Source organism: Nipponia nippon, unplaced genomic scaffold (assembly GCF_047370975.1).
Source record: "Nipponia nippon isolate SJK-2023a ecotype South Korea unplaced genomic scaffold, ASM4737097v1 scaffold_5, whole genome shotgun sequence".
In the NCBI taxonomy this organism is placed as follows: domain Eukaryota; kingdom Metazoa; phylum Chordata; class Aves; order Pelecaniformes; family Threskiornithidae; genus Nipponia; species Nipponia nippon.
This window is the reverse complement of record NW_028262369.1, coordinates 21,363,736-21,388,041: the sequence shown is the minus strand read 5'-3', so window position 1 is coordinate 21,388,041 and position 24,306 is coordinate 21,363,736. Positions and strand designations below refer to the sequence as shown.

Genomic DNA, 24,306 nt, shown 5'->3' with positions numbered 1-24,306 from the left:
CTCTCGGCCGGGGCAGAGGCCCGCGGGCGGCCCCTGGTGGCCGCCGCCGAGGCGAAGGCCGAGCCAGCGCTTGGAGTACCGCGGGCAGCCCTTGGTCCGGCGGCTGCGCTGGCTCTTTAGGTCAGGGCTCGGGTGTACCCTTCACAGGGATTTATAGACTCATAGAATCGTTTAGGTTGGAAAAGACCCTTAAGATCATCGAGTCCAACCGTTAACCCAGCACTGCCAAGTCCACCACTACACCATGTCCTCAAGCACTGCGTCTACCCGTCTTTTAAAAACCTCCAGGGATGGGGACTCAACCACTTCCCTGGGCAGCCTGTTCCAGTGCCTGACTACCCTTTCGGTGAAGAAGTTTTTCCTAATATCCAACCTAAACTTCCCCTGGTGCAGCCTGAAGCCGTTTCCTGTCGCTTGTTACTTGGGAACAGAGACTGACCCCCCACCTCGCTACGACCTCCTTTCAGGCAGCTGTAGAGAGCAATAAGGTCTCCCCTCAGCCTCCTTTTCCCAAAATTTATGCACACGCTAATGTATCTGTGCTAAGAATATATCTGGCATTTCTCGGGAAACAGCTGCTTCTTACACTGGCAGGAAGGGCCTCCCGTTGTCTCACAGGCACAGAGAGAGGGAATACCTCGTGGGCCAGGCAGCTCACCATTCTTCCCTTGAGGTGACTGCATTTCTCAGGGGGCCATGCCTTCCTACAGACCTTGCATCCCGTATCCTTGGACCATTACTGCTGCTACAGCACAGGCTCTGGCTCTTGGGAAGCACTCCCAGCTACCCAGGCTTATCTCAGCCTGCTGAGAGAGAGAAGCACCATCTCTGGTGCTGCATATCATGAGGGAAGGACCCAGATTCTCAGTCCATTGCAAAAATCTGCTGTGATGACTCCTATGGATTCCTCTCGGATTCATTTGTGAAGTGGCAAGGTGGATCCAGGAGCATCTCGGTTTGAGGTTTCATTACGCAACTGTATAGATGACAGCATATGTTCTGTACGTTGCGTGCCAGAGGTGTACACAAACCACACAACAATTAAATATATGAGATGAGACAATTCCTCTTGTTTGCTAAGAGAACAGAAGCACTGGGTTATTTCCTGGGTGTTGAAAGGTCAAAGGATTTCTCAACACGATCTCAAATCAGCGTCTCCTCTGGCACTCCTTCTGTGAATCCCCTTGTGAGCCAAGGAAAAGAAATAGGCTGCTAATGCTGTTCTGAACAAAACGTCACCCAGTCCCTTCACTCTTCATCCATTTCCCTTGTTTGCGTGGCAATTTCATTCACCGAGGGAAAGGGAAATAGAAGGGAAAGACCCAGCGTGATACATGACTATGAAAGAAGAAGTTATCTGGAGAATGGTGGGACCTGTACAAGTGTCTTCCTCAAAAGCACGTGCAGGAAAAGGGAAAGACAAAACAGTCCTCCTGTCCTTGTTAGTCCTCGTAGGTGCATTATCATCTTATAAAGTAACTGTGTTAGGTTCAGAGCTTCCAGATTTCCCTGCAGAAACTCCTTCTTTAGTGCCGGTTCTGCAAGTATCTACTTACAATAGTGGAATGCATCATTTAAAAAATGATGATATGTCAAATTCCAGGTAAACTGGATTTTTTACTAATGCTTCCAGGGGAAACAACCTACAACCTTTCTGGGTGACCTCTTTCTTTACCCAATTTGCATCATCTCCTCTCATACTAAGTGGCTAAGAAGAATTCTAGGCAGACATAGGAACTATGAAATACGATTTCTGTGCCTGCTGTCTTCAGAGTGACAACACAGCTGCTTCCCCCACAGCTACAATTACAATTAGATTTTACAGTTCTAACACAGAATTTTAAATAATTCTAGGGGGAAAAAAAGTCACCTTTGCTCTATACTCTATTGGTCTTTCCAACAAGATTTTTCTGGCTCTTCTTGCTTTTAGAGAAAATTAAAACTCATTCACAAACAGAATTTGAGGGGTTGACACTGTCAACAATTCTGATGTCTTTTGTCCGTTCTCCAGTGCTGCACAAGAGGCTGTTTGCTGTGCTGGAAACATGTCAGGTGCATAGCTAGTCTTGTGGAGGAGATGTACTAGCTCAAGTTTTAGCTGATGTTGGAAACTTCACGTTGCATTTTTAATCACTGGAAGCCAGCTAAGAGGAGACAGAGGCATGAAGTCACTGTTTACCAGCTTATTATGGAGTCCCTTATTCAATCCAGAAATATAATGAATGCATTACTAATGGGAAGTGCACTATGAAAACTGGTGTTTGTAGTGAATCCAAATGTCCTCCTGTGCTAGGACTACTGCGTAATTATTATACACCTACAAATTCTTGAGAATGTTTGGAGTTTTTTTACCATCTATCAACAGAACTTTGACTTGTTTATATTCTCTATCTTCTTAAATTACTTAAATTGCTCTCTTCCAAGCACTAGGCAATTTAGATGAAAGTAGCAGGATCAGATATTGTGGCAATATGGAACTACATTTTCTACAGTTTCTGGGCTGTGAGTCTATGGAAACTTCACTTATGGAATTCCTCAAGTAGGAAATAAATAATGGAGGAGTAATTTCTCATGGGTGTATTCCTCCAGGAAGGATGCCGAAATTTTTAGTATATAAATGAATAGGTCAAAAAATAGAGAGGAATAAAAGACTAAATTTGTACAAAACCCGAAGGTAGTCAGTAAATGAAAATGATATACTATAAGTGTGCATCTGCATTTATTCTAGCTGTAAGTCTAACAGTAACATTTAAACTTACGAAGAGTACCTAATAGAATATTGAAAGCACCCGAGTATAGAGAAGTGCTCTCTGGTTGCCTTTTTCCTTATTTCCACAAGGCAAAGCAAAAATAAATGAGGTCCTGGAGGACAGCAAATGGAATTTGCCAGCTCTGGAGAAATTAACTTCTGCTTCTCCCAGGCATTCAGAATGACTGGCTTGAGAGATGCTAGAGAGCAATACATTTTTCAAAGTGACAAAGAACATTTAAGGAAATTAAACTTAACAGGATAAAGTAGGTAAGAAATTTTAAGACATCATAGCCTCAATGGCTTCTGTTCATGAGAAAATATTAATTCTCTTTTCTTTTCAGCTGGTGCTGTCCCAAAGCATTTCAGAAATTTTTATATCTCCGTATTAAAAAAAAAACAAAACAACCACAAGCTATTTACTCAGACTAATCCATGGGACTAGCATCTGCAGAGTTCTTCTTTGCACTTAGTGAAGTGCTTCAGCAGCCAGCTGTGGGGATATTAGGGTGAGGATCTGTGTCCGTCAAAGGAGCAATAACACCAAAGACCTGTATATTTACTTATGGACAGGACAACCTCCTCCAGAAATAGCCACAAAAGAGTATTGTGGGCTACACAGGTAACCATGACGTGGAAGTGGAGGTAGAGGAAGAAATTTTGTATGACAAGGAAATAATTCCATTTTCCCCTTTGTCTCAGCTTGACTGGCCTGAATTTCATAATACAAATTATTATAGAAAGAAAACAGACCCTTTATGGTACTGCCTGAGATTTGCTGGCCACCTGAAACTTTGTGACTTGATGTCCTGGCAGCATGGCGGGTTCAAAGCAAAGCTTTGCCCATGGGATTTATGTAGACATTTTCCACAGGCCTACAGAAAACAGGTTTGTCACCATAGGATTAAATTCCTCCTTCCTAAATTCAAGGTTGAGGCTAAAATTCAGTGCTAAGGCTGAAAAACGGGCTTGAGAATAATCTGCGTATTTCTTCTACTTAAGATTCAGTTTTGCTGTAAATGTACCTGCAAATGGTACGACAATTATTTCAAATTCAGCCTGAAATGCAAGAGAAGAACATGTAAGCATCAGGAAAAGTTCTCTAACCGTCCGTATCTCGGTCTCGGTTGTGTGACCTCGCTGGGCCCCGTAGCGTGCGTCGGGCCGATGGCCTCAGGTGCAGAGACACCTGAGGGAAGCCGCTCCCTGGGGGTCGCTCGGTCGGGCTACCGGACCCCTGTCACCTGCCGCCTGCAGCCAAGGCCACGGGTTGCCGGGCTGCCAGGCGGCCGCTTCTTTTCTGGCAGGAACGGCTGCTCTCAGGGGCCGAGCCACGCTGACTCGCTGCCTGACCTGCCCGCGGGCCGTTCCGCAGGCTGGGACAGCGCTGCCGTTCCCGCGGCAGGCCCCGGGCCGGAGGCGCGGCTCCAGCGCGGCCGCGGCCCCGCCGCCCCGCGCCCCGCTGGTGTCCGGCGGCGCCCCCCGGCGGGCGCGCGGTGCCTCAGCGGGACGCGTCGCTTCCCGCCCTGCGGCGCGGGCGCTGCCCGGCCCCGCCCCACCCCGCCCCAGCCAATGGGGACGGCGGAGAGGTCCCGCCCGCGCCGCGCCCCTCGAGGCGGGGAGGCGGCAGCGGCGGCGCCTGTGGCGGCGGCGGCGGCAGCAGTCGGAGCCGGGCCATGGAGCGCGGCGGGGCGCGGGGCTTCCTGCCGCCGTTCGCGCACTTCGCCACGCAGGCCATCCACGCCGGGCAGGAGCCCGAGCAGTGGCGCTCGGCCGCCGTGGTGCCGCCCATCTGCCTCTCCACCACCTTCAAGCAGCGGGCTCCCGGACAGCACGCGGTGAGTGCGGCCGCCGGCGGAGCCCCGAGGCGGGCTTGTCCCTACCGGCACGGCCCGGCCCGGCACGGCCCGCCCCGCCCCGCCCGCACGGGGGGCTCCGGGGCGCCGCCGGGGTCTGGGGTCAAAGACGTCGCGCTCGGACGGGGCCTGGCGGCGCGGCCGGGGACATCGCGAGGGCCCGCGGCCCGGCGTGGCCCGGCCCGGCGGGCTGCCACGGGAGGTGCTGGCCGGCCGGGGGGGGCCCGGGGAGACGGCAGGCCCCGGGGAGGGGAGGAGGGGCTCCCAGTTTGCAGCGCGTAGAAATATCTTCCCTCGTGCTAGCTCCTGAAAAACAAAACCCAACCATCTTTTTCCCACTGGAAGAGACGGTTGTGCCGCAGTGGGCTGGAGGGCACAGTTAGGGTGATGGTCAGTGCGAAAGCGGCACGAAAGGCAGCACCCAGCGCTCTTCGGCCCCGGCAGCCTCCGCTCCGCGGCGAGCGTGGCGTTCGGTGCAGGAAGCTGCCAACCGCGGGAAGCTTCGGGCCTTGCCCAGGTGGTTTGCGTGCAGCTGGGGGCTTTCTTGAAGACTGTGTGATAGCAGTGCCGCTGGGCCCGGGCAGAATACATTTTGTCATTTACACAGGTTATGTAAGAGGCTGCTTCAGTTGTCCTTCCAGACCGAACTAATATTTCAGTATTTTGTGGATGTACTGTAGAAAGTACTGGAAGCGTTTGTGTTGAACTGTCATGAGGTTTCTGATTGCTACCGTGCATGTACAAGGGAAATGACACAAATTTGCAACTCATAAATAAGTATTTGTTCCAAACCCGAGGTCTGAACGTCTCAGTGTGCTGGTTGGGCAACAGGAATTTGCCTTGTGATCTTTGATTCCACACAAAATCACTTACACAGACTAAAATTGTGAATGCTTGTAAGTAGGTAGCTGTGTTGAAGAAGACCACAGAAGAAGGAGTCACATGCTGCTGTATTCACATACTGATGATAGAGTGGCCACGTTCTTGCCGGAAGCTCCGTGAGAGCGGTCTGCCAGATTCCTGAATATGATGAAGTTGTCATTAAACAGAAATCCTGAAAGTACGCAAATACCAGGATGCTTAGCCAGGTTCTCTCTGTAACAAGTGCATCCATGCATGCATGAGTATTTTTTTTCTTGTTAAATTTTCTCAGTATTCACATAAAAGCTGTTGCACTGAAGTGTGAAACTTGGCCTGATTGCATGCCAGGGAAATGTTTGAGCTTTCAAGAACTTTTGATGAGTACAGGTTGGCACTGGCTAGTGCCCTGTGGCATCTTTCAAGCAGAGTGTCGTGGAGATGGGACGCATTCTTGCTGATAACATAAGAATGAGTGGACTGTGTCAGACCAAGGCCTTTTCTCCAACGGTGACAAGAGATGTATATCTGGGAAAAAGTAGGATAGTGTGGCTAGCAGTACGATACTTCCCCCGGCAGAAACCATTTTCAGGTTGGAGACGCTCAATTGGATGTTGTGTACGTAGCCAGAAAACCAGCCTGCTGTTCTTGGAGGAGGTGAATGCATAACCTCAGTGTTGAAAGGGAGGACTTTTTAAGCAACCTAGGACTATTATTGTACAAAGCTTTCTCTGTGCTGTCTCAAGCTATATTTTTTTCTTGTTTTCACAATAGGGTTATGAATACAGCCGGAGTGGAAACCCTACCCGAAACTGCCTGGAGAAGGCTGTGGCAGTGCTAGATGGAGCTAAATACTGTAAGCAAATAATAGGTTTCTCAAGCAAGATGTCAACATGTGCGTCTCCTGACAGTGTCTACAGTAGGCATAACTTGGGGAGGAAGGACACGGAGTTGTCAGGAGCCGTTGTATCACAGCAAGGCTTTCACAGCTGCTGACTACTGGTTATGGGCAAGAGCTGCTTCGTGGTATGAAAAAGAGTCCAACGCTTATCATTCAGGAAAGTCCAGCTCAATCATTGGACTTTCCATAGTGACTTTGCTTCCTCTCGCTGCATTTGATGCCTAAGCTAAACTGAATGAGTCCTTGTGCAGCAGCACTGAATGCAGTGGGGAGTAGGAGCCCCACAGCAGCTGTTATCAGACTGCGTTACCCGTGTTCATCCAGGGTTCCACCCTGTGTAAAATCAGGCTGCTGCTTTTACTGAATCCACTTAACGAGTGAGATAGCATAAGTGAGAGTGACAGAACAGGTTCCTTCTAAAAGCAAAGTGAGGAAAGCGAAGGCAAGTTTGACAAGGTTGTATCACATTAAAATACAGCCACTTATTCTTTTCTGTTTTAGGTTTAGCTTATGCTTCTGGCTTAGCTGCTACTTTGAATATTACTCACCTGTTAAAGGCAGGGGATACAATTATCTGCATGGATGATGTCTATGGAGGTATGTAAAGCACAAGTGTTTTTGATCTTCATCGTGCAAATGATTAAATGTACCTATTTGTGGTTCTCGTGAACTTTCTGAATTTCCCACATGGGACCTTACTTTTCTTTAAAGCCTTTTCACTTCATGAGAACACAGAACACTCCTGTCTGATTTTGGTGTTAGAAATTCAAACTCTGAAAGATTCTGTGGCACAACATGGAGGTTTAAAAAATATAGCTAACTAGTAATATATGCTTGAATGAGGGGAAAATAGCAATGTCCTAGCCTTGCACAGATTTGTTTGCAGAGCAGGACCCCCTGCAGTCCAATGTAACACAGCTTTCCAGCTTCTGGTATTTCTACTATTCCTTTCCTAGGTTTGACCCTTTACCAACCAGCATTTTGTCTGGTCTGTTTCAGACAACTATCCTGTCATCTTCCCTGAAAGCACAACTGCCATCTGTTACGCCCATGTCTTCTGAATGGTTCAGTGATGATGCAGCCCACTATTAGGTTTTGATTGTGCGTGGGTTTTGTTTTTTTGATCCATTCTTCCAAGAAACTCCCTAGGAACAAACAGAGTTCATCCACCTCTGCTGAAGTCCTTCAAAAGGTTGATGCCACCCAGAAGTCTGTAGCATGGAAGTCTGCTAGGATAAGCTGTGACAGTCGGTGTCCTTAGCGCCCAGCTCATGTGTTTCACTGATCAGCAAAGCTTGTCTCCCTCCGTCTGCTTCAAGGCCTTAGCACAAAGAGGTGAAATCTGTTTTGTTTTCAAAGGAAGGTTAGAGAGGCCAGCAACAGGTAGCGTTTTTCTAAGCAATAGCTGGAAAACCTTTTAGCAAGAGTTATCACCTTTCCCATTGCTAAGAGTGATTACTGTTTGGCAGTCAGTTCTATATGCTTGTGCATATCAAATATAAATACACACATTTGTTTTTAATGTCTTAGTTCTGTTATGCCAGATAGCTTTTCTCCAAAGTACATCTGGAGCCAAGTAGAGTGAAGACAGCAGAAACCCTACTCACAATCTGCTCCTTTAATTCGCGGCCCTCCCACCACAGAACTTGGTAAACCGAAGTCATTTGGCCAAAGTGTATTATCAGTTCCTCACTTCAGAAAGGCCCATAGGTGTATTTTTCAAGCAAAACCAGTTCACCTGCTCATTAAAGCCTCAGCCTGTGGTGGTTTCTGCAGAGATTAATTTCATTGTTTCTTGCCTGAATTTTTTTCATACTTCTGTTGTAAAGACACCAGCTTCCCCACAGACTGCCTTATTCAGTAGAGTTCACACCCCACAACAGGGTACCTCTGCAGATCTGCCACTGGCCGCTGTGGCCACTGTGTGTTTAGCGCCTTCATTCTTCCCTCGGATATTAGAGGCTCCTTGTGCCCTAAGTCCCTGCTTGCTTTTCTCCTAGGCTGTGCTCTTCTGGCTGTTCGTAGTCATCCTTCCTGCTCGTGTTCTTGCACGCTGCAGCCTGATCCTTTGTCAGCCACTTCCTCGCTGTTGCCTGTGCTGACTTCTTTTTGCCGTGTGGGGTTTACTCCTCCACCATGCTTGTCCTGTGCAGCCTTTCATACTTCAGCCCTGTAACAGCAACCTTTGAGTCACTGGGTAGCGAGTGCTGGCACGTGTCCGTGCTCCCCCCGAGGGTGCACTAGCTTCGGTAAGCTTTTAGTGCATTTTTTGTAAAAAGCCTCGTTGGATAGGAAAGCAGTGCTGCGCTTGCTAATTCAAATGAGTCTGCAGTATTCAAAGTTGTCAGAAAAACAGTAAAAGAAAATTAAAAGCTCTTGGGCCATGCTGGAAAGCGTATTGCCTGGGATGTGTTTAAGAGACGCTGAGTTTTGGGAGGCGTGAGGAGGAGCTGTAGGTAGTTGACACCTCTGAATTCTGAGCCATTGCTGTAACTTCTTAAAAGGGCTACTTGCAGTGTAACCTCTCATTTCCATCTAAGTTTTTTTGTGGTGTGCTATTATTAAATGTAAGACTACTATAAAGCAACTTTTCTGTGGTTTGTATTTGTAGAGTTGACAGCCTATATGAAAATTTCCCATGCTTGAATAAACTTATTACAGCACAAGAGAGATTATAATATATAGCTTATTGTAGAAATAAAAGTGTTTCCTTAAAAAAAAAATCATTCAGATGTAGCGTTCAGCACACAGAATCATACCCTGCATGTACTATGCCTATGGCTAGATGGCAAACTACTGTTCTGCGTAAGTGAGTAAATGTTGAATAACCTTGGCAGAAAGACCTAACGAATTAATTTTTAATCCAGGCAGTGTTGCCAGATAGTCAATATGTTGCACATCTAGTGATCAGCTGGTTGCACATCTAGTGATCAACTGGTTGCTTCTGGTTTCTTCTTTTAATCTTTCCAATGAAAGGCTTCAAAGACAGAAAGGAAGGAAATAATCACTTTTTTATGTTCCTCGCTACATGTTTATTTAATGGCATGATAAGAAACACAGTAGCTGGAGTCTTCCCCTTGATCATTATTCTCCCAGATTCTCAATTAAGCTTATTAAATAGAAAAAAAGAGTTTGAAAATATGTGGTGGAAAAAGTTATTAAAAGTAGGTTGGGGGAAAGAAGATATAAAACCGGGAACTGCTAGCTTGTGCATGGCAAAGGGCTGGAGGAAAAGTTAGAAGCAGGCAAACTAAAAGGAGTCTATATAATTTTCTGATTAAAAAAAACCCGAACAGCTATTCACTGAAAGTACTTCATAAATCACTTTGATTCCATATTCCCATTACTACTTTTCCATGATGTTTAAAACTACAGCAATCTTTAAACTTTTTAGAAATAAAAAAATACTAATGTGCCGTTTATGGTGTAGAGCATAGAACTGTACCCTCCTGACTTTCTGTGGATGCATTCAGGAGGCTGGAGATCAGTCAAGGAAAGTTAAGGAAGTTGTTTCATTTTGTGTCTCTGATTTTTTGTTTTGTTTGGTTTGGTTTTGTTTGGTATTTTTTTAGGCACAAACAGATATTTCAGGAACGTAGCCATGAAAATGGGTTTGAATGTAGTTTTTGTCGACTGCACAAAAACGGAATGCCTGGAAGCTGCAATTACACCAGAGACCAAGGTAGGGGCAAGGGAAATTGCTGAACTTACTTGCTTGATGTCATTAAATAATTTTGTTCTTGCTCTTGTTATATTGGGTGTATGTGTCAAGCAGAGGGGGCTGCAGGGGTGGCCTCTGCAGGGACAGGTTGGGGCACAGCTGGCTCCAACACATTCCCTCTGCAGGCCACGTGGTGACGTTTGTGGTGCCTTTTTGAAAACGTTTTAAGAAGGGCAAAAAACACTGGGGGGAGAGAGAGAGAGAGGAGGAGGGGAAAGGTAAGAAACAGCAGAGGGAGCACCAAGGTCAGAGGAGGAGGAGGTGCTCCATGGCACTGGAGCGGATAATCCCCCACTCTAGTGGAAGATAATTCAGCTGGAAAAGGCCTACAAACTTTGGGGTGTAAAGACTTTGTCCTGGCTATGTCAGGCCTCCTTCAGATGTGATGCACTTAAGTTTTCAAAAGCTTTGATGTTCTTCCCCTGTATCAGTTGTTTTTGTGGAGAATATTACCTCTCCCAAGAAACCTTGCCTTTCTTCAGTAAGGACACTTTCTTATTTCCACTCTGCAAACCTGTCTGAGAAGCTGACACTCAACGAGTTAGCGTTTAAAAGCACTTATGACTTACACATGTATCATCACCAGCATTGTAAAATCTCTAAACTGATGTTTTGTGTTGTTGAATTACTGCAGCTCGTTTGGATTGAAACGCCCACAAACCCCACACTGAAGGTCATTGACATTCAGGCCTGTGCAGATGTAGTACATAAGCATAAAGATGTTCTTCTTGTGGTAGACAACACTTTTATGTCTGCATATTTCCAGGTAAGCCCATTGTTTGTTTACAATTACTCCATTATTTCAGTGTATTCAAAGATACATTTTTAAAATGAAAGCGCCACCAAGGAACTCTAGTTTTGATCTATGCATTGTAAAATTACCCATTCTGTTTCTAAATACAACCCATGTACTGCTGCTGTTTACATTAGTAAAGATGGTATGCAAAGTATTTTATAGCTAGCCATATACCAGTATGATACCAGCAAACCAATATAGCTCAGCAGTCAGGTAAACACACTGAATCAAGACAAGTCAGGTAAGCCATTGGGAGAATGGCTTCTCTGTCATTCAGAAATCATGTTTTTTAGTTCTCACTGATGGAAATTTTAACAGACCTATTAAAAAGTGTCCTGTTTTCTAACTTTGGCCTTTTTATACCAATTCTTTTGCATATGCTGTTTATGATCTGTTCCGAACCACTTGATATTGTAAAAAAGGTAGTGGAAGAAAAAGTTAAAACAAGCAAACTTTGTTAAATCTTTCTTTGAGACATTCAAGTTATCTTTTTCTTCAATATTTTGGTAAATGTGTAGCTTAGAAGTTTGTAATTTTGATATCGAACCACTGGCATAACTTTTCTGGTTTTATAACTAGAATACATGAAGTGAAGAATTTCTTAAGTTCTAAAAATGCTTTGGAAGTCTTGTTCATCTTAACATGGGATAGAAATATTCATGTATATTTCCCAGGAGACCAAGCTAATCCCTTGTATTTTATGTCTAAAGTAAAATTTTTTAATGAGTGCAAAAGGCAAGGTGTCTTTGGTTTTGTTAAGGGTACTGAGATCTTTATAAATTAAGAGAGCTTTACATAAAGTGTTAACGCTTAGCTAAAGCAGCACTTGTGTTTGTCTTGTACATACCAAAGACTTGGTGATTTTACCACCCCTGCAACATATATTACTTCAGAAAGACGTGTGTGAAAGAAGGAAAGTGAGCATCTGGATAAATGAGCTAGTTAATATATCTTTTGTTGGCCTGGTGCTAAGAGAAAGTCAGTTGTAATGATTAATTCTAGTAAGCATAATAGGTAATGTCTTTAAACCCCTCCGGGCTGCTGCTGATAGACTGTACTAAGAAGATCATAATTTTAGAGTGATTTATATAGCAATATTGAATGTAAAAGGCACTGGTGTTTATGCTGCCGTTCTCCTGGCTGTGCATTGGAAATGCACATTGTCCATGTTCCTTGAATAGATGTCCGTGTTTAATCTGACAGCAGCAGTCTTTTATTCTAAATCTGCTTGCTTTGTTACCCTTTAACATATTGATACTCTTCAGTCTTTATAATATATTTATATTATGTGCAAAGTCTTTTACTTAGGGACTGATTAAAAAAAATATATTTTTCATTACTTCTTGCCCATCAACATCTCAGTTCGCCTTACCTTAAAAAGGCTTCTGGGAAGAAAGCTGGGAGGTTAGGGAAGAGAGACCTGGCAAACAAAACCCTTTGCACTTTCTTCAGGTTTTCAGTTGTTCTTTTGGTGCAGTATCACTAATACTGATATCTAGAAACCAATGCAATTTTTTTGCTTTGCAGACTGTGTTGAGATCTTCATTTTCTAAGGAAATACACTTTAGAGTAAATACCATTACTTATCCCTGCCTCAGCTAAGCGATATAACTTTTTTTTTTTTTTTTCCACAAATATGAATGGGCTGTATGTCAGATGTATTCAATCACTCCTCTCCCTGAAGCCAGTGGGAATTAGACCAGTGCTTTTAAATCACATTTTATTGTGGGTTCTTTTTATTGTGCTTATCTTGAATTCAGAGTGCTTTCCTGTATTATTGTTTTTGCCACGTATTCTATCTATCTTCGTTCTCAGGTTTTTGCGTTTAAGGCATTAAGTTTTTGTGGGTTTTTTAGCTTCTCCACCTATTGGTATTTTCTCTGTTGGATCACAGCCTTTCTGGATAGCCTGAAATGAACCAGAGTGCACACAAGCTTTAATCGGACCTATTATTTTCATTTCATTTCAGCGTCCTTTATCTCTGGGGGCTGATATTTGTATGTATTCTGCAACCAAATACATGAATGGTAAGTATGTGAGTTCAACACAACTCAGGCTGGCAATTTAAAAGCCATTCTGGCTGCAGGCAGTTCACAAAAGCTAATGCATCTGCCAGTAATTCTTAGATGAACCGTTAGAGGAGATGGACCATTGAATAGACCATTAGTCTTCATAGCTCCTGAACTATCCCTGGGAGAAGGAATATTGACCTGACTTCAGGTAATAGACCTATAGGTGTTTATAGCCATGTTGGCTTTAATTTGACTACAACAAAGTAAGTGGCTTCAGTAGAAGGTAGCAGCCAGAAATTATATTAAGATTCAAAGGAGGTTTCATACAGCTGTGTTGGAGCCTGTCCGAAAGCACATTCACTGTGTTGTTTCCCAAATAGCCCGGACCTGGAGCTAACATGACTGTCGCTGTGTTGTAACCATGTGTCCCTGGTGGTGCAGATAGAAGTGGAAGTTTTCTAGCTGGTGTTCACTCTTGCTAAGACAGCAGCCTGGTGCTGTTCAGCAGGACATACCTGATTCCTGTACAGTGTCCTGCTTTCTGGCAGTTAGCAGTGGCGGGCTTGGGAAGTGTCTGGGGGCATGCAGCACAGGGCAGAGCACACTGCTGACTAGAGCTTTAGAAAAAGCTGAAATCTGCATTATGATTCATGTGCTGCACAGGAAGGACAGCTGTAGCAATGAGAAGGAACCCAGTGTTTCACAAAAATGGGACTCTATTAGCACCAAGACTGAGGCAGAACCCTGGAGCAGATGGAGTGGCTGATTCTGTTCTTGTCTTCTCCTTGCATTTTTAGGGCATAGTGATGTTGTAATGGGACTTGTTTCAGTGAACTGTGATGATCTCTACGAAAGGCTCAAATTCTTACAAAACTGTAAGTAGTCAATGTAGGAAATACCTTAAAAAGAATCATATTCAAATATACCAGCTCGTAATGGGAACCATGTTGCAGGCACACAAGTGTGAAATCTATCTAGAGATGTAGCTCAGGCATTTAAATGTGCAGAAGTGTAAATTGCAGGGAAAGCGGTAACACAGATGTAGGAAACCTGAATTCTCTTCCCTGCCTTTCACTGGTACATAGGGTGGCCTTATGCAAACATGATAGCTTTCAGTATGCCTCTGTGCCTTCTCTCTCAAATAAAGTTGATGACACTGGTCTCCACTTCCTAACTTCTTCTAGAAAAATGCTGAGAGCAGTGTGGGTTGTTCAACATTTGTTCACCAGGGGCTGGTGAGTGGGGTGAATTGTCTGGTGGCAGGTGCTTGAATGCAGGCAGCAGTCTTCACTGCAGGACTGCAATTCCCCTCTATCCCTCCTTTCCTGAGAAGTGTGTGCCCCGCTGCTTCTGTGGGAGGACTGAGCTGCGGAGCCTCATTCAAGCGTGCTTCCCGGAGCCACGCGCTGGTGCGGCATGGAGAGCTCTGCCTGTGCTCTGTGCGTCATGCGCAGAGGCAGGAGATGTGGCACGTCCTGAAAGCATCAGATGCAGAGCGGCTGCAGTCTGTCTCCCAGGTGCAGCACCTGCAGTTACATGGGGCATGACTGCTTACAAAGTGTTTCTTTAGGGTACAGTTAAGACCATGGCAGAAGGAGCACAATTGTTTCCTATGTTCACTTGACTTTGTACATGAAGAGGGATACAAACCTTTAAATTACACATTTATTTAATTTCATCTAACTCATATCAAGTACATCTGGGTTTTTTTAAACTCATTCACACATCAGAGGATATGCCTAATGCAGAATTTTTGTATATAGGTTGATTTTAACAATTTTACTGCCTCGTAATTGTAATGAATAAATTCCTGTACAGTGTTCTGTCTGCCTCCTGTCTACAACAGAAGGAGTAAAGGTATATTATGTCTAATAAATTTAATCCTTGAGTCTTCAGCTTGTTAATTCAGCTCATTAATTGGCTTCCCACGTGTGTGAGATGAAGAAGACAGATTGCATCACATGTCTTTCCATTTGTCTTGTTCTAGCTTTAGAAATTTTGAAAATTGGGACTGTATTTAGTTTTACTAAAAAAAAATCCCTTTGTTTTATGTGGAATTTTGTTTCCATTTCTGTAGCTCTTGGAGCTGTTCCATCTGCCTTTGACTGTTACATGTGCAATCGTGGTTTGAAGACACTACAAATCCGGATGAAACAACATTTCCACAACGCATTAGCTGTTGCTCAGTTCCTTGAGTCAGATTCCCGGGTGGAGAAAGTCATTTTCCCAGGTAGGTTGGCAAGACTTCAGAGCAGGTGAGGTCTTAGAATGAGGCTGGATTTGGGTACTGTAATACTACGTGTTGTTTGTGCACCCTTCGCATTTGGTGACTCTGTCTTAGGTGTCCACCTTGGCAGTGGACTATTTCTACATAGCTGAGGGTGAGCTGCTTTACCCTTTGAAGTGATGGTAATTAACTTAAAGCAACTTCTACAAATTTCAGGCTTGCCTTCACACCCTCAGCATGAGTTGATCAAACGGCAGTGTACTGGTTGTCCTGGGATGGTAACCTTTTACATTAAAGGAAATCTCAAACATGCTGCTACCTTTCTCAAGAATTTAAAGGTAAACGATGGTAAATACGCACTACCTTAGAGGGGCTTCAGCCTGTCCTTCTGAGGGTGATAATGGAAGGAAGTGGTTTTTCTTGAGGTGGGGAGAGTCTTTCTCTGTACTTGCAAAGCTCTGAAAGTAACCATCTCTAAATAATAGATTATTTGTAAATGGGAGGCTAATGAGAGGGAGGAAAAGGATGCCTTAGCTCATTTGAAGTATTTGTTTACACCATAGGGTGTAGTATATCCAATTAGCCCAGGCATTGCTTCTAATAAAGGGCCTGCATACCAGCCTTTTGCAAAAATACCTGTAGTGTTTGAAAGCAGAGAAGCTGTGGCTGGTGTAATACTGTTGTAATATTTCAAAGTACTCATCAGGAGAAAAATCTATTGAGAAAAGACATGAGTCTTGAAGCAAAGAGGGAGTCCCTCAGCTTGGACGATAGTTGTTTATTTTACCTAAACTGTAGGCTTTTGCTTTTGTCTTTGCAATGTATTAATTCTGTCTGTACTCTTTAATGTGTTTACTAGTCTTGATCTCTGGTTAATTTGCATCCTGCTCTTGTGTTTTTGCTGTTTTGTTCTTGGAAAAACAAATCAGTAATAACTGAAAAAGGTAAATTAGAACTTCCTTCTCCTCATATCCTTCTTACTTGCCAGCTAATATCATCAACTGAAAACGAATTTACTAAAAATATTATTTTCCCACAAAATATCTTTTCACATGAGAGACAGCATTTAATCCTGGCACAGGAGATCTACCAGCTTTGACAAAAAGCATCAGAGAGTACGTTGCAGAAGTAGTCCCTTATGAGTATATTCACTTCATCCCTTTGACTTGGATAACCATCAGTTTGTCACTAGGTTGGTACAGAAGTACAGCCATTTCCTTAAACCAGGCTGAAAAGAGAATTCTTTCAGGCTGAAAAGAGGATTCTTTGGTTGATAGGTTTAGTTGTATTTTTTTTAAAGTAAAAAAAAAAGTCAGTATGAGCAACGAGGGCTGGAGAGAAATGTTGAGGGCATTCACAAAAGACAAATCGTGAATCCGTGTTTGAATGCAGTTGGGTCTCTAGAGAGCCTTTTTGTCTTCCAGGAATATATGTCCATAATTCAAAGAGCAGTGCTAAAAAAAACCCTAACTAACACTAAGCATTTCACAAACACTAGTCCTGTTAGGCACTGAAAAATTTAGGCTGGTTTTCAAAATACTAAACTAACCATCAGATCCAAGCAATGAGTGAAAAAAATCTATTCAGTCTTATGAGGAGAATCTTAAATGTTTGGGTTTTTTCCCCATCAAGTCTGCTATTTGCCAGCCTGAAAAGCATAGGTGTTAAACCTGAACATTTATGAGTGATGCTGAGAGTATGTAAGGATAGGATATAATCTCTTCAACCTTAACTGAAATTTTTGAGGTCTGACTCTTATTTTGTTCAGGCAAACAAAATTTTGTTTCAAGCAAAAAAAATTTTGTTTGCTCTATCCTTCCTCTGAACAGAATGAAGACTCTGGTGGTGCCCAGGCAGAACCTGCTCCCTCATGTTGTACATTTTCCCTTCTGCTCTTCCTCCATTGCTGCCCATGCATTGCATTGTAGGAACTACTCCTGAGTTATTTCAGTTTTGCATCAGGATCTCTTCAGAGCCTTTATAGGACAGGTCTATTCTAAATCTTAATAGCTCTTAGCTGCTAAATGTATGCTTTTTTCCCTAATTACAGCTAATACCTTTCATAATATAAAAGTTATAGAAAAACTTAGAAAAAAAACCCCAACCACTAAACATTGCTTTTTCATAACTGTCTCTTTCTAAGCATTCATAAACTTACACTTCTTATGTTGACTTCTGTTTAATTTTTCCTGTAGGTTTTTGCACTGGCTGAGAGTCTGGGAGGATATGAAAGCCTAGCAGAGCATCCGTAAGTCATAGAATCATAGAATGTCCTGAGTTGAAAGAGACCCACAAGGATCATCGAGTCCAACTCCTGACCCTGCATAAGACAACACCCAAATTCACCCCATATGTCTGAGGGCGTTGTCCAAATGCTTCTTGAATATTGTCAGGCTTGGCACCGTGACTACTTCCCTGGGGAGCCTGTTCCAGTGCTCCACCATGTTCTGGGTGAAGAACCTTTTCCTAATATCCAAGCTAAACCTCTTCTGGCATATCTTCCTGCCGTTCCCTCAGGTTCTATCATTGGTCACCAGGAAGAAGAGATCAGCGCCTGCCCCTCCTCTTCCCCTTGTGAGGAGGCTGTAGACCTCAATGAGGTCTCCCCTCAATCTCCTCTTCTCCAGGCTGAACAGACCAAGTGACTTCATCCGCTCCTCATACGGCTTCCCCTCTAAACCCTTCACCATCTTCGTGCCTCTCCTCTAGACACTCTCTAGTAGCTTCATATCCTTTTTATACTGTGGTGCCCAAAACTGCACACAGTACTCAAGATGAGGCCGCACCATTGCAGGGTAGAGCGGGACAATCACTCCCTCGACTGGCTAGCAATACAGTGCTTAATGCACCCCAGGACATGGTTGGCCCTCTTGGCTGCCAGGGCACACTGTTGGCTCATGTTCAACTTGCCATCAACCAGAACCCCCAGATCCCTCTCCGCGGGGCTGCTCTCCAGCCTCTTGTTCCCCAATCTGTATGTACATCCAGGGTTGCCACGTCCCAGGTGCAAAATCCGGCACTTGCCCTTGTTAAACTTCATACGGTTGGTGATTGCCCAGCTCTCTAATTTGTCTAGATCTCTCTGCAGGACCTCTCTGCCCTTGAGAATGTCAACAGCTCCTCCCAATTTTGTGTCATCAGCAAACTTAGATAGTAGTCCTTCAAGTCCTGCATCCAAGTCATTCATGAAGATACTGAAGAGCACTGGCCCTAAGATGTACCCCTGTGGAATCCCACTAGTGACTGGTCACCAGCCTGATGTAACCCCATTTACTATAACCCTTTGAGCCCGACCTGTCAGCCAATTGCTCACCCATTGCATTATGTGTTCATCCAGCTGTATGCTGGATGTTTTGTCCAGGAGGATACTGTGAAAGACAGTATCAAAAGCTTTACTGAAATCCAAAAAGATTACATCGACTGGCTTCCTTTGGTCAACTAGGTGGGTAACCTTGTCATAGAAAGAAAGAATTTTGATAAGCAGGACTTTCCCCTCACAAACCCATGCTAGCTGGGACCAATGACTGTTGTCTTTCAGGTGTTATTTTCAATAACTCCCAGAAAAATCTCCATAATTTTGCCAGGCACAGAGGTGAGACTGACAGGCCTGTAGTTATCGGGGTCATCCCTGTTGCCCTTCTTGAAGATTGGGAAAACATTTGCCAGCTTCCAGTCAACTGGGACCTCTCCAGATTCTCAAGATCATTGAAAAATCATTGAGAGAGGTCTCACTATGACATCAGCCAGCTCTTTAAGTACCCTTAGATGAATCCCATTGGGCCCCATTGACTTATAGGGATCCAGCTGGAGCAGCAAGTCCCGCACAAGTTCGGGGTTGGTTGGGAGTTTATCATTCTCACAGTCATGGTTCTCTAGCCCAGGGCTCTGGGGATCCCAGAGCCCATCATCAGTGTTGGAAGACCGAGGCGAAGAAAGCATTAAACGTCTCTGCTTTGTCTATGCCCCTGTTTGTGAGTTGACCATGCTCATCAAGTAACGGGCCAATGTTATTTCTGGCCTGCCTTTTGCTATTAACGTTTTTAAAAACCCTTTTTATTATCCCTCACAGTACTGGCCAGCTTCAGCTCTAATTGAGCTTTGGCCGCGTGAATTTCCTCCCTACAGTGGCGAACAGCATCTCTGTAGTCTTCCCATGTCGCCTGACCTTGCTTCCACTGGCCATACATTTTCTTTTTTCGCCGTAGTTCTAGAAGAAGATCCCTACTCACCCAAGCTGGCCTTCTACCTCACCTGCTTGACTGCCGACATTTTGGAATAATTCTTCATCTTAAAAGTCTTAAAAAAGCTGCAGAGTAACAAAAAAGTTTCTGCTCTATTTTGGTGGGAGTTCTAAAATTTTCTAGTACACAAAGCTAAGATATTTTGCGTACAATTGAGATTCAAGGATAGTATGTCATATAGCACAAAACCCAGTGGTTACTCCAGAAACGAGGGTGACTTTTGTGAATGCAAGAATGCAATGATGAAAGAATTTCCACGCTTCCTGGTTTTAACTGGAGACTGAGCCGCAATTTGTTGCTATGATAACAAATCCAAGAAATCAGCATGTGTTTGAATAAGTAGTATTGACCAGATTTGGTCACACTGTTGAGGAAAAAGATCTGCCGTTCTGCCTGCTTACACAAGAGGGCATGTTCGGTATGCTACACTGAACTGCATCTGTCTCCATGTCAGGTAAATTTTGTGGGGATTTTAGTAATACTTAGTTGCCCCTGTCTAAGTTAAAGGGCTAAAAATAGGATTTTTGTGGAATTAGATGATTTTACTTCAATTCAATCTGCTTTTCAAAAAGATACATAGAAAGTTATGACTAAACTGATATGCTAAATCATTTCAGTTGCTCATTTTAGAGTAACAGCAAATCTTAAAACAGTCAAGGAGTTGAAAGCTAATTGCTAACTGGTGGATGTGAGTGACTGAGCATATGGGGGAAATAGCTTCTTACCTATGTCCTCCATAGCTGGAGAGAATAAACTCTTCAATGTAAGTGGTACAGTTTGACAAGTGATCTGAGAAAACAGAAGTTAAAAAAAAAAAATGGAGATTTTATACTGGAGATTGTATACTATAGCTGTTTCTCCACATGCTTAAAGTAGAGCTTTTAGATATGTTTTTTCAGGGGAAAAAAACCAAAACAAAACAAAACTGGAAGGAAGAGGAATAGGATTTTTTCACCGCCTTTTTCTTTTCCAGATTGCTAAGTACCGACTTCTTATTCATCATCTGTAGCTTGGAAATACTGTATTGAAATGCTGGGAGATACAAGTCACTGACTTACCTGCAGTTCGTGTAATTTACAATTACTGATGATGGGATCTCTTTCCATCTGTGGGTTAACCAGCAAGTGGTACACAAAAGGTGTAAAGTCATTATGGAATTTCAGGGGATGCTGGCAGGAAACCAATTTGTTTGGTTCTTACTGACAAAAGTAAACACTTCTTAGAAAAAAGGCTATTTTTTTTCCTCCAGGGCCATCATGACTCACTCTTCAGTGCCTAAAGAAGATAGAGAAGCTCTTGGAATCAGTGATACATTAATCCGCCTGTCAGTTGGTTTGGAAGATGAAGAAGATTTACTGGAAGACTTAGACCAGGCTCTGAAAGCTGCAGTAAGTGGGTTGTTACCTTAGTGCTGTCACTCTAAAAATAATTTCCCCTCTAGTCCTCTGCCTTTCTCACTAAACTGGCTGCTGGTAATTCTTACCTCACGTAATTTTTAAACTGCACAGAAGCATACCTTGCAGAGTGTGTGTAGGGTTTTAAAGCTTTTGTTATTATGTTTCTCTTCGCAGCGAGGTTTACAGTCCTTGTCAGTCATGATTTGAATTCACATGAATTCCTATAGCAGATGGGTTGTCCCTGGCATGCGAGTGACAGGGATAGCCGTTGAAGTCAGGCTGAGGAGAGGCTCTCATATAGGCATTGAAGTGCTTAGTGTGTGCTTCAGATTTTTCATGTCATAGTTTTAGGGAGGGTTGAAATATATTAAGGGGCTTCAAGAAAAGAGCTTCTACCAGACGGTAAGTCCAATGTTTGACTAACGCTGCTTCCTTTACAAGTACTACTTCTACTCCTCTACCCATAGTTCTGTATTTCAGACAATAGACTGAAGTTGTTCTTAACACATGGTAAGTAATGTGATTCCATATCATGTCTTTTCTTCTCAAGGCAGGTTTCCTAAAGTTCATGAGGTGTATATGTGTTATGTATGAGTATACACACATGCATATGTGCAGGGGAGAGGCCAGTTAAATGCATATTGTATTTTGGTCCTACACAGCTTTGTGCTATGCTTTGGGTCAGCTAATGCTGTGACTGAAGGAATAATGGGGGTTTTTCCAAGCTTTTTTAATCACTTTTTTCTTTTTTAACTGGAAAGGATTAGTCATAACTGGAAAATATGAATTATGGGCACTTGGCTTTGAACTGGTACATCAGTCTGATGGATCCTGTTTGGTGGCTGCAGACTTGCAGTTTGATGTACCAGTATTTCATTGCAGAATATGCTATGTCGTACTGTACCGTGTATTTATCACACTGTGACTTATCAAGGGCATCGCCAATGTCTTTGGTTTCTGCAGTTGCAGATAACTTGTTAGCTGAGTTTCCCAGATGATCCTAGGAAGCAGATTGCGTCATGTGAAAGGTCCTTTCTTTTTCCCAGAAGGAGGTCCCTGACCTGCGGGTATGCAGGAGAATTCCTCTTGATGTGAAATCTCGTGGCAGCTTTAGATCTGAATGTGTGAGCAAGGCATGTGAACCAGATGCCTTAAGCCTACCCAGGCACTCTGCCTCAACCTGTAATTTTGTCTGTTTTCCAGAACTTTAATGGAAGACTAAAATCCCTCCAACCTTCATAAGCATAATTATGTGTTGGAGAGAGGAAGTAGAATTTCCTCTTGATCCTGGCGGGCAACAAACAGAGCCCAGAGGTATGGGATGGCTGCAAGCAAAGCACCAGCCAGTCCTTTCAAATGCTGTTGGAGATCTCAGGATATCCACTGCTCAAGGACGCTTACTAGATCTTTAAATCTTGTTGCAAGCTCTAGTTTTTGTTCTCAGGAACTGCCAACTACTGTTACACAGTCCCATCCATAAAATTTGTTATTCTGACTTGACAATTTTAGGTTCCTTTCTCAAGTATCCTGTTTGCCTGATATAGAGCTTCATTCCTGGATAGTCAAAAACTTTGATTTACAAAATCTAAACGTACTCCTAACCTGTTTGTATCCACTTGATCACATGTTGCTCCCACACAGAAAAATGTAGGTATTAGACATGTTGCTACCAGGCAGTGAAAATGTTTCATCAGAGCGGCACGCTCTCTGCCATGCCATGGGGTGGGCAAGGGGGTCAAAGAGAAGGAGACAAACCAAGGACTGCAGCAAGGCACATGCTTAAGAGGGGCTTCAGTAAGTATTGGAATAAAGTTTAATAAATAACCACACTAAAAAAGCACAAGTTTCCTTCTTCCCTTCTCCCAGCTTGTACTTTCGTACTGTAGGAGCACCATAACTCTTGTTGGTTTGTCTGTTTGCTTTCTTTGAGTGGGAATTCTGCAGATTTGGTGACTCCTCAGTAGTCCTAGCAACACTGAGGACAGAGTTCACAGTCTTTGGTGGACCTTGAATCGGCTCCAAGTCAATGGCCAATGCAGAACTAGGTTCAGCACTACCTTCTTCTCCTCTGCCACCTCTGCATCCCTGCAGGCACCTGCATTGCAAAAAAGAATTAAAAAAATAAAGGTGTTTGAAATACAGAGTTTTGTCTGTGTAAAAGAACATGGTGGTATTGGTAGGTAAAGTATAAATTTGAGTCCTGCAGCAATTGTAGCAGAGGTATAGTAGTTTGATGTACTGCACAGACAGGAAATTTTTTGTCCCTCTATTTCTCTCTCTCTCTTTTTTGTTTTGTTTTGTTTGGTGATAGGGAAAATTAGCAACAGTAACTGCATGTATTTCTATATGCCAGCACAGAGCATGAAGATAATCTAATGCTAAAATGTATCTTATTTATGAAAAGAAAAAAAAAGTGCAGGATTGATATAGGTGTATAGCATAATTATCTCTCATTTTTCCTTCTCATTGCAGTTTGCAGACCATGAGGCTTGATGTTTAAAACCAGAACTTGGAATCGAACGTTGAAATGGCTAAAGAAGATGACATATAGAAAGCCAAATTGCTAATGATTTTCCTTTGATTTGCTTTTGAGAATTGAAATCTGTTCAACGCTGGATTCCTGGGGAGCTCTCACTTTGTGGTGTTATGTTTGTTCTGCTGATGTCTGGCTGTACATGGACTGTGCACTGTGGCACACAGCCTGTGCTCTCCTGTGGGTTCATTTCTGTTGTATTGAAATCCTTTGGCTTTGGATTTATGGAGTCAATAAGTTGTGTTTGAGAACAGCCATGATGCACACTCAGGAGTATTATCCTCGTTCTCTCAGTGGAGATGAGTGTTTCTCATTTGTCATGCTAGTGCTGCAAGGGTGTTAGGTCAAAAGGGTTGGTTTCTGTTACTGCTTCTCAGGATGCACAGTTAATTTTTCTCATATCTTCTAATCCGATAGTCCAACTTAAAAACTGTTGATTTAACTTAGATTTTTTTTCTTTAATTAGGTTGGAAATGTGGTTAAATGCTTTTTCACCTGTTGATATTTTATGGAGTATTGAAAATGAAGCAAAATCCAATACCTGGTAAACAATAGTAACTTTCTAAAGAAGATTCTTTCCCTTTTTAAAAAAAATCATGTAATGTTGATTGTGGTAATGATTTGATTTATATTTGGAATGGCAATAATTTTAATTAAAATACACTTTGAATTTCCCTGATGTATTACTTGTTTTGACATTTGCGTATACTACTTGCATTCAAAATCAGGTGATAAAATAACCCTGGATTTGTTCAAATTCTCCTATGGGACAGCAATGCCATCGATGTTTTTACTTTTGTCAAGAAAAAAAGATATAAATTCTAATGTATAACAACTTACCATGCAGTATTCAGGCAAGGAGTATTCAGGTGCCTCAAGGCACTGCTTGCTTGGGGTGGGTGGTGGGTAGCTGTCTGAGTGCCCTGCAAGGTGTCATCTCTGAGCAGACCTCAGCCCTTCTGCCCACTTCCTGCGCCTTATCTAAATATCTCTGCTGAAGAACCAGGAAAGACGC

The 24,306-nt window shown here is 43.3% G+C and overlaps 1 protein-coding gene across 1 annotated transcript; it reads left to right on the top strand.

Moving 5' to 3' along the window:
• Positions 1 to 4,344: 4,344 nt before the first annotated feature.
• CTH (cystathionine gamma-lyase) lies at positions 4,345 to 23,965 on the top strand. Its single transcript, XM_087733820.1, has 12 exons — positions 4,345 to 4,587; positions 6,238 to 6,319; positions 6,866 to 6,961; positions 9,937 to 10,046; positions 10,720 to 10,851; positions 12,851 to 12,908; positions 13,691 to 13,768; positions 14,971 to 15,123; positions 15,337 to 15,458; positions 17,316 to 17,368; positions 20,611 to 20,749; positions 23,231 to 23,965. Exons 1-12 carry the CDS (start codon positions 4,426 to 4,428, stop codon positions 23,249 to 23,251), a joined length of 1,206 nt encoding a protein of 401 aa, XP_087589946.1. The 5' UTR covers positions 4,345 to 4,425; the 3' UTR covers positions 23,252 to 23,965.
• The last annotated feature ends 341 nt before the right edge of the window (positions 23,966 to 24,306 follow it).

Bases quoted from the DNA above. Each gene is read 5' to 3' on its own strand.
- CTH (XM_087733820.1), top strand. From the start codon at position 4,426: ATGGAGCGCGGCGGGGCGCGGGGCTTCCTGCCGCCGTTCGCGCACTTC. The intron at 4,588-6,237 runs GTGAGTGCGGCC...TTTTCACAATAG, and splicing joins GGGCTCCCGGACAGCACGCG to GGTTATGAATACAGCCGGAG. The intron at 6,962-9,936 runs GTATGTAAAGCA...GTATTTTTTTAG, and splicing joins CATGGATGATGTCTATGGAG to GCACAAACAGATATTTCAGG.